The sequence below is a fragment of the Gopherus evgoodei genome, chromosome 2, assembly GCF_007399415.2.
Source record: "Gopherus evgoodei ecotype Sinaloan lineage chromosome 2, rGopEvg1_v1.p, whole genome shotgun sequence".
NCBI classification, from domain to species: Eukaryota; Metazoa; Chordata; order Testudines; family Testudinidae; genus Gopherus; species Gopherus evgoodei.
In genome coordinates this window covers 263,628,902-263,646,841 of record NC_044323.1, presented here as the reverse complement: position 1 = coordinate 263,646,841, position 17,940 = coordinate 263,628,902, and the positions used below count along the sequence as shown (strand labels likewise).

Below are 17,940 nucleotides of genomic sequence, written 5' to 3'. Positions count from 1 at the left end.
AAAAGTGCTAAACAACAGCTAGGGGTCATTGTTATCCTAAGAGCCAGAGACAAAGCTCCCTGAAGTCATGGGAAAGAACCTTACGGACTTCATTGGATTTTTGATTGGCCCCTATGCATCCATCAGAAAACACTTGAAGTCAACATTTGCCAAAATATGGTTTAGCACATACATCTCCTATTCTAAATACAGGGAAAAAACTGCAGTGTTTCAGATACCAATTTGTGGCAGCTATTTCCAAATGCTAAGTTTTTAGATGGTGAACAGTTTTGACATAAAAAGACAACTTTCCAATTTTTCAGATTCTATGTGAAACACTTTTTCAACCAGTAAAAATCCAGAAGTTAAATAAATTCTAATAATCCATTAAACAGCTAAGAAAAATCAAATTTACTGCCTATCACAGGATACTTTTTATATGTTTAAAAATAATCTTATAAAATATGAAGGTAAGGAATATTTGTATCATAGTAACTTGATTACAATATTAACATTAATCCTTAAAATTGAGAAAATTTGTTTTATTTAGTCATTTTGAGGAGAGCACCAAAGAAGGCTCAAGCTTTCCATAACTTAGAATTTATCTCAGACTAAAAGCATCTGTTAGCATATAATTTCACAAAGCATCAGCCAAGTATATATATTCAATATCTTCCAATTACAAATATTAAGCACTACTTATGCAGCATATGCCATTTGGTCTCTTCAGTCCCAAATTTCACACTGTCAAGGGCACGTTTGAGTACAGATTCTACAAAACATAACTGCTGTTCAAGAGCATCATAAAATGTTTATACTCTATTTGGTTCTTTAATTTTTATTACACTACCACATGCAAAACATATGCTGTCTGTGTTGTTGATTTTATACAATTACCACCACTCATAAGGCACTTGTAAACAAGTTAACTTTCTTGTCAGAATCTAAAGCTCTTAAACACATACTACAGAAAGTATTATAACATTATCACTGTCAACTAATATTTTGACAGCATAACAGATCAATAAGACAGAACTTTGACTACCAAATTAAGCAGAGGCAGTAAACCCATGAAAGCATTTTTCTCTGTATAGCCTTTTGCAAAAGCTACTCAGAAACAAAATGAAAATCCAAACTTCCAACCATTTCATTAGCTAAATACATAGAAACACATATTAAATTAAGCTTATTTCATGTTTTCAAAAAAGTTCTTAGATATGCTTTCATTAGTAAACTCGGCATAATGTACACATCAATTCCAAAGCGTGCATATGCCAAAGTAAATAGAGAAATACCTAAAGAGAATGCAAGAGTCAATTCAAGATTAATATCCGATAAATCTACAGAATTAGTTCTGATCTGCTGTTTTAGGGATTGAGCATTCTAATTCCAGCTCCACTAAAGGGCAAAACACATATCTACCTTATATGGAAGTTGTGAGGCTTAATATTTGCAAAAAAGTTTGAAATACTTGTAGGATCTTTTTATATAAGAATTTAAGACTTCAAAATATACATACAGCTGAGTAAGTCCTTATTTAATTTTGTAAACATAGCCTCTTTTGCATTCTTTTTAGGAAAGCTTCTACCCAACTGAAACCACCACATCAGAACAGAAATTAAAACACAAGTCCTCATCACCCTGGAAACCATGTAGTAATGAGAACAAAGTTTCAAAGATGACAGAAAATTCCTCTGATTTTAAATTCTGGAATAATTGTTTTGTCACAAAGCTACAGCACTCTTTTATCAGTGTATAAATACATATCCAAGAGAAAGGAATTTTCTGCAGGTTCTTCTAGTGTTGTAGCCAAGACAAACCCACCAAATATGGGACTTGCCCTGATCAAGGCCACTACAGAGAAAGATGTTTTAGTCTCTGGAGAAGGGATTTAACTACGAAGAGGGCACCTTGAGGCGTCTGCAGAGCGTGCGCAGTTCTTCACTATTTAGAGCATCGATCCTGCGGTGATACTCAGCCACTGACACTACCTGAATATGGAGACAGGAAGAAAATAATTCCACTGATAGTTGGGGGGAAAAAAAAGGAGGAGGGTAAGAAAGAAAAATGGAGAAGTGTAATGGGGGGAAGGATTTGCAATGACAACAAAAGAAAAAAATAAAATGTTACAGACATTTGCATCTGCAAGGACTTGATGTTCATGTAGGATGTTTTTGACTTATGATGAGTAAATACAATGAAGATAGAATTTCATACACAAATGGCACCAAAGATCTGGCACATCTCAATGTCCTAATATATGACTACAAAGGAAATCTGATACGACAGTCCATAAAATTATGCTGCTAAAATAAACAAATGTGCACAAGAAAACTTACTGCACAATGTGATAATGGTTTAAGCCCCTTATGGTATGTCACAACTACAGGTAAGCACTTAGTTTGTCTTTTAGAACAGTAAAGCATAAGTTACTATTCAAATAACTATAGTTTAAGTCAACCTTGTCCTAAGGAGAGGTTTAAAGCTGAAAAACTGAAGCCTAAATAGTACTAATTATTCCTTCACAAAAATCCTGGGGATGTAGAGCTAGAAAAGATTACTATCAATCAATTTTTAATTCTAATTGATAGGCAAGTAGCTGTTAAGTTAAAGAATGCCAAGATGTTATATTACCTCTTAAGCCTTTTCCTCAGACATTGTGCATTTATTGTACTCCATTCAGTACTTTCATTTTTTTCTTTTGATTCACTGCTTTCTTCCTTGTCATGCATACAGCACTGCTTCTTTTCCTACTGCATGTAACTTCATCTACCCTTTAAACTATACTTCATCATTCCTGTGAAGGTTTTGTCATGGTCCAAATGTCAACTATACTATACTTGCATTAAAGATCACCTTCCATTTGTAGCTCACATGCCGACAGATCACCTCTCCTTTAGTTCCCTATATCAAGCTATTCTGAGAAATATTTAACATACAATCTAGAAACTAAAAAAAAAAAAAAAAAAAAAGTAAAAAGGCAGAAACCATCACCAACATTTTCCCTCTTGTGTACCAGAGGTCAGGTACTTAATATATGGCCTGATTTTCAGAAGTGTTGAGTAGCTATAATTCCCAGTGACTTCTATAGAACTGAATGGTACTCAGAACTTGTGAAAAAAACAAATCAGGCAGTTTATTCAGGTACCTAGCTTAAACCACCCAAGCTGAAAAATGTTGGTCTCCATATTTGAACATTCGTGCTAAGAAATACCTTGTGCAAATATAACAACATATTATCTCTTTGCAAGCCAGAGGTCTAAATTTTATAAAATATTTCAAACACAAGACTTACTGAAGGTCTAGTGCAATGGTACCTTTGCCTGAAGAGACCTAGAGGTACTATAGTTATTTGTTCGCAAAAGCAAACAGAACGTAAAGAAACATATTATTGTGCATTGAAAGGAGTCCAGTATAAATGCAAATCAATTTGTAGTAACAGAAACAATACTACAAGGATGCCTCAACCACAGAGAAATGATTGCACAGGATACATCATGTTATCTTAACTGGTTAACCCTACTTACTCTTGTTTTGTTATTTTATTTGTATTACTGCTAAGAGGGCAGTGAATACAAACACCCCAACACAAAATGTATTTTCCAAAGTGTCCTGAGTGTTAAAGATTTCTCTCCAAGCATGGGTGCCCTATGCTCTTGTCTGAGGCAAGAGGTTAGGGGAAAGGCTGTAAGGGTTTTGATGACAAAGTAGTATCAGCAGCCAATTGCTTGTTCAAGCAAATACAACTGTGTACATATTTTAGAAGAATCATATAGGGCTAAGGGGCCAGAATCTTTGACAGTAAGGATTTAAATTTAAATCTTTAGCTCATTGCAACTTGGAGGGTGGGAGATTCCAAGATTAGGGTAGGAGGAGTAAATTGAGATTGTACTGACTTCTTCTTCCAGCTATCAATCCAATTCTCTTGCTGAAATTCTATCCTCTCTCCCCTTCTTTGAGCCTTTTACATTCCCACATTTATATCTCCTCTTCCTCACTTCATTTATTGTTAGTGTCTCCACAGCTTAGATTTCAACCTTTAATCCCTCTCCTTTTAGCATTTCCTTTTTTCTGGAGAGTGCATGAAACCTCCTTCTCACATCCTAACCTCAAAATCACAACAAAAGCAGCAAAGAATCCTATGGCACCTTATAGACTAACAGACGTTTTGGAGCATGAGCTTTCGTAGGTGAATACCCACTTCCTCAGATGCATGCATGTCAGATGTATTCATCAGATGTATTCACCCACGAAAGCTCATGCTCCAAACTGTCTGTTAGTCTATAAGGTGCCACAGGATTCTTTGCTGCTTTTACAGATCCAGACTAACACGGCTACCCACCGATACTTAAAATCACAACAGTTATCCAGTTAAAGGGGGTTTGATACTGTGTAAGCATGGAGAAGCAAAACCAAAAAAGAGAGAGCCCAAATAAGATCATAACTTTGAGAAATTAATTCAGAAACAATATGGGTGAGACTGCCCCTCCTCCTTTAAAAAGAAGGGGAGAGAGATTGCAAATGCTGTTATAAACCTAGTTCCAAAGCTAAGCACCAAAGCACACAGTACTAATGTCCCCAATTCCTCTTGAGGGCAGGCTACAGAAGGATCCAGACTTTTTTTTTTTTTTTTGGGGGGGAGGGGGTGAAAAGAAAAAAAAACCTTACTGAACTGGATAGAAAGAATGCTAGTTTCCATCATCACTAGTTCAAAAGAAGAAAATATGCAAAAAGTACACAGCCATGGCACAGTGTTAATTCATGCATTTGGGGCTGTGCCTAACAAACATAACACCCCACATTAAAGAAGTGTGCATAAATAGGATTTTTGCAACCCTTGCTTTTTTAGAGGCCTAGTAGTGGAGATGAAAAAAGGCCCTAAGTTTGAATTTGAAACTAAGAAAGGATGTTATTGAATTCTAGGCCAGTAAAGCTGGTTATTCATTACTTGTATTGTGACAGCATCTAAAGGCCTTAAGCCCCATTGTGCTAATAAGCACTGTATGAATATAACTAAGATTTGGTTCCCGCCCTGAAGAGTTCAAGCAGAAGACTTCAGAGAACAGGCGGATACAACAAACAGATGGAAGGAGCACAATGTAAGGCAAATAGCAAGGTGTTCAATTTATATTTTTCAAACTGATATTTATAAAATGTCAGAATGTTCAGTTAGGCCAGGCTACCCTCAGAAAGCTTTGCTTTACTGGCTAAGTGCTCATAGCATGGCTGCACTTCATGCTGGCAAAAGGGCAATTCTGCCAATATAGCTAATTCCAGCTTCCCTGCCCACCAGCCCCAAGAGAAATAGTTTAGACCATTCTTTCTGAAGTGGTGTGCCGAGTCTACAGTTATTCACTCTAATTTAAGGTTCCGTGTGCCAGTCATACATTTTAATGTTTTTAGATGGTCTCTTTCTATAAGACTATAATATATAACTAAACTATTGTTGTATGTAAAGTAAATAAGGTTTTAAAAATGTTTAAGAAGCTTCATTTAAAATTAAATTAAAATGCAGAACCCTCTGAACCGGTGGCTAGGACCCGGGCAGTGTGAGTACCACTGAAAATCAGCTTGTGTGCCGCCTTCGGCACGCGTGCCACAGGTTGCCTACCCCTGGTTTATACCAACAAAAACACAGGTTTTGCCAGAATAGCTGCGTCTAAACTAGAGGCTTTTGCTGGCACAACAATGTCAGTCACAAATCACATCGCTGACCAATACAGCTATGCCTGCAAGAGTCTGCAGGCTTAGACAAACTGTAAGAAGAGGTTTTTTTTGTTTTTAAATGGAAATGTTAAGGTATATTTGGCAAAAAGATACAAACAGTTGTCTAAATGGGATATTTTTCCTCTTGATAAAATGCACCTAAAAAGCTAGCAGTAGGTATTGCTGTATTCCCACGAAGTGGACACAGAACTGGAACATATATCTTCCTTACTTAATTGGAAGGCACTCCAGAACTAGACTGTTCTTTTAAAAAATAAATCTGCCAATTTAATTACCTTGCTCTTTCAATAGCATCACCCAGTGTACAAGTTTACTGGTCAAAAAAACAGAAGCTTTTCTATCCTCTGCACATGGTGATAGTGAGAGTAAGATAAAAGCAACCTGTGATGGTTACTTATTGAGGGGACCATTGAAAGAATTAAGATGAACAATTTGCTCTAGACCACAGTGAAGTCATACATGCTTGATGAAAACAGTGTGCCTTTTTACTGGATGATATAAAACACTTTTTTTCTTGCAGAGCCAGCTCCAACACAATCAGATCCACTTTTAGTTCTATAATATTTGGTTAAAAATTATCAAGCTTAAATAATGTTTGCATATCTGGAACTTTCCCCAATCAATTTGTTCATCTCATTCAAACTCTCATTAGAAACCGAATAATATTTTAAGACATTTCTAGAGGCCTACGAAGAAAATAAAGGGACTATTCATGAACTGAACACTGTTGTGAAAGGTTATTTACATCATTTGCAGTGAAGCAAATCTGAACAGTGCCTTTTTCTGTGAGAGTTATTTTCAGTTTTCCCCTAAATATGTATTCCACTACAGGCCCAATATTCATGAAACTTCTGATTCCAAAGGGAGCTTGCTGGGGAAATTAGTCTTTCTGCACGATAAATAAATTAATATTGTTTTATATATAATTAGGGCTGTCAAGCAATTAAAAATTAATCACAATTAATCATGCAATTAATCACTGTTAAATAATAATAGAATACCATTTATTTAAATATTTTTGGATAGTTTCTACATTTTCAAATATACTGATTTCAGTTATAAGACAGAATACAAAGTGTACAGTGCTCACTTTATATTTATTTTTTATTACAAGTATTTGCACTGTATAAAAAACAAAAGACAGTTACCTTTTCCATAAGTGTTCTTCAAGATGCATTGCTCATGTCTATTCCACAATAGGCGTGCATGCTCGCCACGTGCACCAGTGCTGGAAGTTTTTCCCCTAGCAGTGCCGTAGGGGAGTACCCTGGTGACCCCTGGAATGGCGCCTCCATAGTGCAGTATAAGGGGCACTGCGCACTCCCCCTACCCTCAATTCCTTCTTGCCAGACAACTCCGAAAGAGAGGAAGGAGGGCAGGATGTGGAATAGACATGAGCAACACATCTCAAAGAACATCAGTTATGGAAAAGGTAACTGTTTTTTCTTCTTCAAGTGATTGCTCATTTGTATTCCACAATTGGTGATTCCAAGCTATATCTGTTGGAGGTGGGAAGGAGTTCACAAACTCTTGGGATGGAGAACGGCCCTGCCGAACCCAGTGTCCTCCCTGGTCTGGGGGATGATCGTATAATACAAGGTGAACGTGTGAACCGAAGACCATGTGACAGCCTTACAAATGTCCTGAATGAGACATGGGCCAAAAAGGCAGCCGATGAGGCCTGTGCCCTAGTCGGATGCACCTTCACAACTGGTGGCGGAGGGATTCCCGCCAGGTCATAACAGGTACGGATGCACAAGGTGATACAGCTGGAGAGCTGCTGAGTGGAGATTGGACAACCTTTCATGCGCTCAGCCAAGGCGATGAACAGTTGCGAGGACTTTCTCAATGGCTTAGTCTGCTCCAGGTAAACAGCCAGAGCCCATCTCACATCCAGCGTGGGGAGGTGGTGCTCCTCACTGGACGCATGAGGCTTGGGGCACAGGACCGGCAGAAAAATATCCTGACCCATGTTATAGGCGGAGACCACCTTCGGGAGGAACAATGGGCGTGGGCGGAGCTGGACCATATCTTTATGAAGCACTGTGTACGGGGGCTCGGAGGTCAGGGCTCTGAGTTCCGAAACCCGCCTAGCCGACGTGATCGCAACCAGGAAGGCCACCTTCCACGAGAGGTGTGATCAGGAGCACGTTGCTAGCAGCTAAAACGGGGGAGACAGGCCAACACCAGGTTTAGGTCCCACTGTGGGACTGGGGGCCTAATATACAGGAAGAGACGATCCAACTCCTTAAGGAATCAGCCAGTCATAGCATGGGAGAATACTGTGTGGCCCTACACTGGCGGATGGAAGGCCAATATGGCTGCCAGGTGCACTTGGACTGACGAGGGTGCCAGGCCCTGAGCTCCAGGTGAAGGAGGTAGTCCAGAATATGACATCACCCCGCTCATCTGCCCATTTGGAAAAACGAGATCACTCTGCCAAGTAGGCATGGTGTGTGGAGGACCGCCTGCTTTCTAGGAGGATGCACTGATCCCCTTCCAAGCACGTCATTTCCTCCCTATCTAACCTATGAGCAGCCACTCCCTGAGATGGAGTGCCGCTAGACTAGGGTGGAGGAGGTGGCCCTGGTCCTGAGAGTTCAGGTCTAGGCAGGACAGCAACAGCCACAGCAGGACGACGCCAGGCCCATAAGGGTCCCATACCAATGCTGCCTGGGCCATGCCGGGGCAATCAGAAGGACCTGGGCCTGCTCTGTCTTTATCTTTTCCAGGACCTTGTCAATCAGTAGGAACGGTGGAAAGGCACAGAGAAACTGGTCTGACCATGACAAGAGGAAGGCATCGAAGATCGCCCGCCCCCGCCCCCCCCCCACCCCAGCCCCTACTGGGGCAGAACCAGAGACAGTGACAGTTCTGCCGAGTTGCGAACACGTCTACCTGGGGAGTTCCTAACACTTGGAAAAGTCCATGCACCACTTCTGGGTGGAGAGACCACTCATGCTGAGAGATGAGAAAGTTACTCACCTTGCAGTAACTGAAGTTCTTCGAGATGTGTCCCTGTGGGTGCTCTATTGTAGGTGACGGTGCATCCTGGCACCGCTGATTGGAGATTTTCGATAGCAGTGCCTGGTCGAGATGCATGCACTCAGTTGGTATCTCTCGTCTCGCTGGAATCTTCCTGAGTGCGTGCGTCCCGCATCCTCCTCAGTTTCTTCTCTACCGTGGAGAAATCATACTAATAATCCAAAGTAGAGGGGAGGAGGGCAGGGAGTGGAGCACCCACAGGGACACACATCTCAAAGAACTTCAGTTACTGCAAGGTGAGTAACTTTCTCTTCTTCGAGTGCTGTCCCTGTGGGTGCTCCACTGTAGGTGAATGTGAAGCAGTACCCATTATGGTTGGTGGGATTTTGGAGTTGCGTGAGGAACAAAGGTTTAAAGTACCATATGGCCGTCTACGGTGTCTGCAGTGGTATCCCATGTGATAGCATAATGTTTTGCAAATGTGTGGTCAAATGTCCACATGGCCACTTTGCATATGTCTGTAACAGGTACGCTGTGGAGAAAGACAATGGATGTTGACATTGCTCTAGTAAAATGAGTCCTAACACCCTCTGGTGGTTGAACATTCTGGGTCTGATAGTAGGATCTGATGCAGGTGGAGATCCACTTGGAGAGTCTTTGCTTAGAGATAGCGTCACCCTTTGACCTCTTGGTAGTAGAAACAAAAGCCTAGGGGATTCACAAAATGGTTTAGTTCTGTCAAAATAGGATGCACGAGCCCGTCAGAAGTCGAGGGTATGTGATGCAACTTCCTGTGGAGTCATGTGAGGGTTGGGATGGAATATAGGTAAGTGTATTGACTGGTTAAGGTGGAAGGTAGACACCACCTTGGGGAGGAATTTGGGGCAGGTTTGTATGGTAAGCTTGAGAGAAAATGGCACAGGGAGGTTAGGCCATCAGGGCGCTTATTTCACCAACCCTTCTTGTTGATGTTATGGTAACCAAGAAAACCACTTTCCTGGACATGTGAAGCAGGGATGAGGTGGCCAGGCGCTCGAAAAGGGGTTTCATAAGAGCGCAGAGAACTAGGTTGAGACTCCAGGAGGCTACTAGTGAATGAATCTCAGGGTAGAGATTTTGCAGGCCTGTGAGGAAGCGTTTCATGGTGGGGTGAGTGAAAGTGAATAGTCGTCCAGAGTGTTATGGAAGGTGGTAAGGGTTGTGAGGCGTACTCTGATAAAACTGAGTCAAAATGTGTCCTGTTTTAGTTCGAAAAGATAGTCTAAGATGTCAGGGAGGGTTGCAGTCTGGGGTATTAGGCATCTGTGGGAGCACCAGATGGAGAAGCATTTCCACTTTTTCAGGTAAGTCTTAAGAGTGGAGTCCTTTCTACTGTGCAAGAGGACATGTTGGATCTGTTCTGAGCAGGCTAAGTCATGGGATTGAAACCATGAAAGAACAACACCATCAGATGGAGTAATTCTAAATTGCAAAGTAGGAGAGTATAAACCTTGCAGTCCAGGAGGTCAAGACGTTTGAGGTCCTTGTCCTGCAGAGTGGCCCGTTAGTGTGGCTGCTTTGTTCTGTATGTTGCTGCATCAACCACAATAGAATTGGGTTGCGGGCGGGAAAATAAGAAATCAATGTCCCTCGCAGGCACGTAGTATTTATGTTGAGCTTTCTTGCATGTTGATGGAATGGAGGCAGGGGTCTGCGAGAGAGTACCAGCTGGTTCTAGGAGAGCTTTCTCTATGGGTAGTGCTATCCTTGAAGGTGCAGAGGGTTCGAGGATTTTGAGAAGTCTATGGTGTGTCTCCTGGACTTCCTCCAAAGGGATGTCCTGGCTGAGTGCCATTCTCTTAAAAAGTTTGTGGAATTGCATAAAGTCATCCATGTTTTGCGGAGATGGAGGCATAAGGGCGACTCCTGCAGCTGATGGCGAGGGGGTTCAGGAACTCTAGATGTTGATAGAGCTGGGGATCTAGGCATAGGACGGTCTGGTAGAAGGGGCACAAGGAGAGGTGGTGGCAGGAGCTGACCATGGGTACCGCTGAAGCCAGGACACCGGGTAGGAAAAACATGGGTCCTGGCCACTGAGGGACAAAGTAGGGAAACTGAGGCTGATTCTTATGATGCCCCATGTCTTGGGGTATGTATGGCTCTGTCATAAACAGATAGCTAAGGGTTAATGTCTCTTTCACCTGAAGCACCTGACCAAAGGACCAATCAGGAAACAGGATTTTTTTTCAACTCTGGGTGGAGGGAAGTTTGTGTCTGAGTCTTTGTCTGTCTGCCTGCTTTTCTCTCAGCTATGAGGAGTGATTTCTATTTCCTGCTCTCTAATCTTCTGTTTCCAAGTTGTGAGTACAGAGATCATGTATTTACATGTCTATAGTTGCTGGAGTGCTTTGATTGTATTCTTTTTGAATAAGGCTGTTTATTCAATATTCTTTTAAGCAATTGACCCTGTATTTGTCACCTTAATACAGAGAGACCATTTGTATGTATTTTTCTTTCTTTTTTATATAAAGCTTTCTTTTTAAGATCTGTTGGAGTTTTCTTTACTGGGAAACTTCAGGGAAATTGAGTCTGTACTCACCAGGGAATTGGTGGGAGGAAGAAGTCAGAGGGAGGTCTGTGTGTGTTGGATTTGTTCGCCTGACTTTGCATTCCCTCTGGGTGAAGAGGAAAGTGCTTGTGTTTCCAGGACTGGAATTACAGAGGGTGGATTCCCTCTGCTTAGATTCATGGAGGTTGCTTCTGTGTATCTCTCCAGGAGCACCTGGAGGGGGAAAGGGAAAAAAGATTATTTCCCTTTGTTGTGAGACTCAAGGAATTTGGGTCTTGGGGTCCCCAAGGAAGGTTTTTCAGGGGGACCAGAGTGCCCCAAAACACTCTAATTTTTTGGGTGGTGGCAGCAAGTACCAGGTCCAAGCTGGTAACTAAGCTTGGAGGTTTTCATGCTAACCCCCATATTTTGGACGCTAAGGTCCAAATCTGGGACTAAGGTTTGACAGGCTCCGGTGGGGGGGTGGGGGGGGAAGACTCAGGCAGGGAGAACTCTGCCTGCTGCTGTGCGCTGTTCTCACTATCCGTGAAAGTATCCAGGTCACGTGGGGAGCGCTGCTGTTCAAACAATGAGTGCTCCCTGTCCCAGAGCGGAGTCAGGCCTAGAGGCCACAGAGATATCCTGCTGATGCAGGAATTGTTGCTGCTCCCTAGGCTGGTGTGCTGCAGAGCATGAAGTCTGAGCGGCAGCCCAGAGTGATTTTAGGTTCACTTTGGCAGGAGCCGAGAGCTGTTTGTGAGAGCCCCACAGGGGGTCTGAATCTGCTCGGGGGTAGCACGCAGGCTCAGTGCCGGGGGTGGAACTTGTTGTCGGCACCGGGTCCATTATCACTGCTGGAGAAACTGGTGCCAAGGAGAGCTTCCTGCTGCGGGAAGTCGAGTCTCTGCTTTAGAGCCCCGTGAGAGTTGCTTGTAAAATGCAGGGGCAGTCAGAGTTGCCTGCTCTCAGCGCTGACAGCACCAAGGGTAAAGACTCTGCAGGAGATCATTTACCCTCTTGAGTGTCTCTGAGAGGAGACATTAGGGTTTCCTGCCTCTTCATGTGAGAGGGTGAAGCCGGGCTCCCAGTCGGTTCTGACCTGGCAAGGGAGCGGGTTTACTGCCCTGCTCCACAGGCAGCTGCAGAGCTTCTTGCCTCTGCTCCAGAGAGGGTGAAGCCATGCTCCCGATCTGTTCTGCCTTGGCAGGGGAGCGTGAGGGAGAAGGTTTGCCATTGCCTGTCTCCAGAGGCAGCTGCAGGGATTTCTGCATGAGAAGCAGTTTCAGCCACAGGTTCCTGTCAGGACAAGCCCTGGTTTTGAGGCTTGTGCACTGGACACACTTGGCAGGGACGTGTGTCTCGCCAAGGCACTTCACACAGCGTGAGTGTCCATCAGACATTGGCATAAAGTCCTGACAGAAAGCACATTCCCTGAATCCTGAAGCCCCTGGGACTATTGCACTAGTAATGTCAGGGGAGAGTGTCTCAGTGGGAGACAAACTGTTTCTATGTAAAAGCAGCAAAGAATCCTGTAGCACCTTATAGACTAACAGACGTTTTGGAGCATGAGCTTTTGTGGGTGAATACCCACTTCCTCAGATGCATGCAGTGGAAATTTCCAGGGGCAGGTATATATGTGCAAGCAAGCTACAGATAATGAGGTTAGTTCAATCAGGGAGGTTTTCACACCTCAACTGCTAGAACAGGGCCTCATCCTGCCTGATTGACCAACATGTTCATTTTCATTATCTGAGTCAGATGCCACCAGCAGAAGGCTGATTTTCTTTTTTGGTGGTTCAGGTTCTGCAGTTTCCGCATCAGAGTGTTGTTCTTTTAAGACTTCTGAAATCATACGACAAACCTCATCCCTCTCAGATTTTGGAAGGCACTTCAGATTCTTTAAACCTTGGGTGGAGTGCTGTAGCTATATTTAGAAATCTCACATTGGTACCTTCTTTGTGTTCTGTCAAATCTGCAGCAAAAGTGTTCTTAAAATGAACAATGTGTGCTGGGTCACCATCAGAGACTGCTAAATTGGGGGATAGCTCAATGGTTTGAGCATTGGCCTATCAAACCCAGGGTTGAGAGTTCAATCCTTGAGGGAGCTATTTACTGATCTGGGTCAAAAATCTGTCTGGGGATTGGTCCTGCTTTGAGCAGAGGGTTGGATTAAATGATCTCCTGAGGTCCCTTCCAACCCTGATATTTTATGAGGACATGAAATATATGGCAGAATGAAGATAAAACAGAGCAAGGAATATACAATTCCCCCCCAAGGAGTTCAGTCACAAATGTAATTAATATTTTTTTTTAACGAGTATCATCAGCATGGAAGCATGTTCTCTGGAATGGTGGCCAAGACATGAAGGGACATACAATTGTTTAGCATATCTGGCACGTAAATACCTTACAACTAGGGTGACCAGACAGCAAATGTGAAAAATCGGGACGGGGGTTGGTGGTAATAGGAGCTTATATAAGAAAAAGACCAAAAAATCGGGACTGTCCCTATAAAATCAGGATATCTGGTCACCCTACTTACAACGCCAGCTACAGAAGTCCCATGCAAATGCCTGTTCTTATTTACAATGTCACCAGAAAGTGAGAAGTGTAAAACTAAACAAACTTGTTTGTCTTAGCGAGTGGCTGAAGAAGTAGGACTGAGTGAACACAAGAACATAGGAATGGCCATACTGGGTCAGATCAAAGGTCGATCCAGCCCAGTATTCTGTCTACCAACAGTGGCCAACGCCAGGTGCCCCAAAAGGAGTGAACTTAACAGGTAATGATCAAGTGATCTCTCTCCTGCCATTCATCATCACCCTCTGACAAACAGAGGCTAGGGACACCATTCCTTACCCATCCTGGCTAATAGCCATTAATGAACTTAACCTCCATGAATTTATCCAGTTCTCTTTTAAACCCTGTTATAGTCCTAGCCTTCACAACCTCCTCAGGCAAGGAGTTCCACAACCTGACTGTGCGCTATGTGAAGAACTTCCTTTTATTTGTTTTAAACCTGCTGCCCATGGACTTGTAGGCTCTGAAGTTTTACACTGTTTTGTTTTTGAGTGCAGTTATGTAAAAAAAAAAAATTATAAGTTGTGCTTTCATGACAAAGATTGCACTACAGTACTTGTTTGTGGTATATTGAAAAATACAATTTCTTTTGTTTATCATTATTACAATGTAAATAGTTGTAATAAAAATAATATACACTGATTTCAAATTACATCACAGAATACAATATATATGAAAATGTAGAAAAACATCCAAAATATTTAATAAATTTCAATTGGTATTCTATTAACAGTGCAATTAAAACTGATTAATTGAGATTAATATTTTAATTGTGATTAATCAACAGCCGTATGTAATACATACTTATATATTATAAAATATAGATATGTATAAGACCAAACATTTTCATAAGATATGCATTTACAAATCATTTTGAAAAGAATAGCCAAGATCTAAGACCAAGTGCTCTCTCATTTGATTTATTTTTTTCTTCCTTACAGATATAGACAGCTTTGATTTAGCAAAGTACTTAAACACCTGAGTAGCGATTCCGCTGTAGTCAAAGGAACCCTCTGTGTGCTTAAGAAGTTAAGACATCTGCTTAAATACTCTTTGTTGTATATGCTTAAGTAGTATGGTAAGAGGGTGGGCCAATTAAGGCAAATTATCTTTTTGTAACGTTGTGCTGTATCACATACTTTTAGGGCAATGTTGTATAAGACTCAAGAGACTCTGAAGAGAACAGGAAATATGAATGTTAAGTTACTAAAATGCAAACTACGCTGCTACAAGAGAAATTTCCTTCTTGGGTTGTATTGCACACTGGGGCTATGCCTACATTACCACTTATCCCAGTAGTTGCTTAGAGGCGTGAATAAGCCACCCCCTGAATGCCGAACGTTACACTGACCTAAGTTACCACTGCCTGCTGGAGGTGGATTAATTAAGTTGACGGGAGAGCTCTCTCATCGGCTTACAGCTGCTACACTAGAGAGTTTACAGCGGTGCAGCAGCATTGGCGCAGTTGAGCTGCTGTAAGCTCTTTAGTGTAGCTGTAGCCTTAGAGAGGCAATTCTGGTATTCTGTTAAAAAGGAGCAGATTCAGGCCTTCCAACAAGGTCTCATCTCTGGAGGACAGTCACCTCAGAAGCGCTGCAGTTAACTGACTGCTAAAAATCTCCACCTCTGTAAATTACTCTCAAAGCAGCACTGCTCTAAACAACACATAAAACTGCGTCCATCTTCAAGTGATTCATTCATGAACAGGTCAACTATCTTAGCCTGTCTACACTACACTATGCAGCTATGGCCCTTTACTGTAGACATTAGGTATGGCAACACAAGGGCGTTTTCCATCTCTGTAGTAAATCCAGCCCCCTTGAGAGGTGGTAGCTAGATTTACAGAAGAATTCTTCCATCAACCTACTGTTGTCTATACTGGGGCTTAGGTTCACTTAACTGTAGGTCTCAATTTGTGGTATAGCCATGACTTACTTATCACACTCCACTCACCCAGTTCATCCACACTCCCTATTCTAATATTTCATCAAAAAAGCAAAACAAACAAGAACTCCACTAGGCCTCTCGAGTAACCTAAGAATACCTTACTATACCCATAAAACGTTGCAGTCCCATCTAACTGATTTTCAGGAATTTTTGATGGCTTTCTCCTAGAGTAACAAGGGAAAAAAATTTCCCCCTTGCCTGTCTGAAGGCAAGTTACTACACAATAATAGCATATATACTCCATAATTTGTTGTACAAATTTCGGTTACACAATTAAATTGAATAGTTCCACTGATAGTTTTGCAAAAGAGACATGCAGTGGTATTTTAAAGATAAAAGTATACGTAGGGCTTGTCTACATCAGAAAGTTGCAGCGCTGGTGAGGGAGTTACAGCGCTGCAACTTTGAAGGTGTACACATCTGCAGGGCACCACCAGCGCTGCAACTCCCTGTTTGCAGCGCTGGCCGTACTCCCGTTTTGTCTCGGGTGTAGAGGATCCAGCGCTGGTAATCCAATGTAGACACTTACCAGCGCTTTTCTTGACCTCCGTGGAAGGAGGAAGCCTCTGGTAATCAAGCTGGTCTCCTTTCCCGGTTTGCTCTCTCGTTCCCGGAACCCCGAGCAAGCAGGTCTCCTTCCCTGCGGTTTGCTGGGTGACTCCGGGAACGCGAGAGCAAACCGCGGCAAAGCTGGTCTCCTTTCCCGGTTTGCTCTCTCGTTCCCGGAACCCCGAGCAAGCAGGTCTCCTTCCCTGCGGTTTGCTGGGTGGCTCCGGGAACGCGAGAGCAAACCGCGGCGAAGCTGGTCTCCTTTCCCGGTTTGCTCTCTCGTTCCCGGAACCCCGAGCAAGCAGGTCTCCTTCCCTGCGGTTTGCTGGGTGGCTCCGGGAACGCGAGAGCAAACCGCGGCGAAGCTGGTCTCCTTTCCCGGTTTGCTCTCTCGTTCCCGGAACCCCCCCTGAAGCCGCCCAACAGCGCTGCAGTGTGGCCACATCTAACACCACTTGCAGCGCTGGTTGCTGTAAGTGTGGCCACTCTGCAGCGCTGGCCCTATACAGCTGTACTAATACAGCTGTAACAACCAGCGCTGCAAAATTTTAGATGTAGACATGGCCTCAGACATCCAACCCTTGCTTTTTTTGCAAGTGTCTGCAGATGACACTCTCCTGTGCTCTCCTACTTAATGTCTTAATGTTGTATAAGGGCCAGCTTTATTTTTAGATCTGGAGTCAGACCACAGAAGATGCATTAAAAAAAAAAAAAAAGATTTACTTTTTAGGGCTGTTACACTTTTATTAGTGAAAATTAACAGCTTAATCCTGAATGGTGCCAGAATGCTCAGTACCAATCCAACAGAGCATTTACTCGGTTAGTATTTGTGTGAGACTGAAGTCAACAGGATTACACATATTTATGTGCTCTGCAGGATGAGGGCTCAGGACCTTTTGGAATCAAGCCTTTTATAAATGTTGACTTTTTTATTTTACACAAAATTTGGTTATGGTGAAGCCATCAGAAATATTAAAATTACATAAAATTTAAATAAAAAGCTACTATAGAGGGACGATTGAATTAGTTCACAGATGCAATAGTACCAAAAACGTATTAGTGATTCTTGAGGGAATCTTCAAGAATTGTTGGTACCACAACTGCTTGCGCACAATACTATGAGCTACTGCTTCTCCTTCCATATTAAGTGCTGGGAAAGGATGTTTTCTAGGAAGTTTGTCATTTTGTACAGAAATGCAGAATTAGTATGAGTGCTAATGAGTGAGATCATACTACTAAAAGAAGTTTATTGGAAGAAAATAAGCTAACAGGGGGGAAAAGAGCCAAAATGAAAAGATTAACTCATGGATACAAAGCAACTATTGCCAGTAGACCACCATCTGCCTTCTTTACACAACACTTAAGACAGTCTACAATAGTTACCTCTGATTCATTTATTTCCCATGAATCTTAATTTATTCTCCGGAAGTTACAGATTGTTTGCTACTGTATCCAGTTAAGATTTGTCCAGTAAACGGGTGAGTAACACAAGATAGCAAAAAACCTGTCTGAAGGACAAACTGCATATTTACCATGCTGGTGTTTATACCATTGTGGCACTCTGTACATCAAAACACCACCCTGGAGCCCCCATATTCACCACTGTTATAGAATTATTGTATGTTTGTATATAGTATGCCCCTTGA

General features: G+C 42.3%; 1 protein-coding gene across 6 annotated transcripts in view; it reads right to left on the bottom strand.

Annotated features, from left to right (window-relative positions):
- The window catches only part of OXR1 (oxidation resistance 1), a 488,405-nt gene that overhangs the window by 18,950 nt on the left and 451,515 nt on the right, over positions 1-17,940 (bottom strand). For 2 of the 6 annotated variants that reach the window (XM_030553695.1, XM_030553699.1), the window contains one exon: positions 1,890-1,970. The exons of the other annotated variants lie outside the window; for them this stretch is intronic. In XM_030553695.1, the coding sequence (XP_030409555.1) occupies positions 1,890-1,970 (81 nt within the window). The remainder of the gene's footprint in view (positions 1-1,889; positions 1,971-17,940) is intronic. 6 annotated transcript variants of the gene reach the window in all.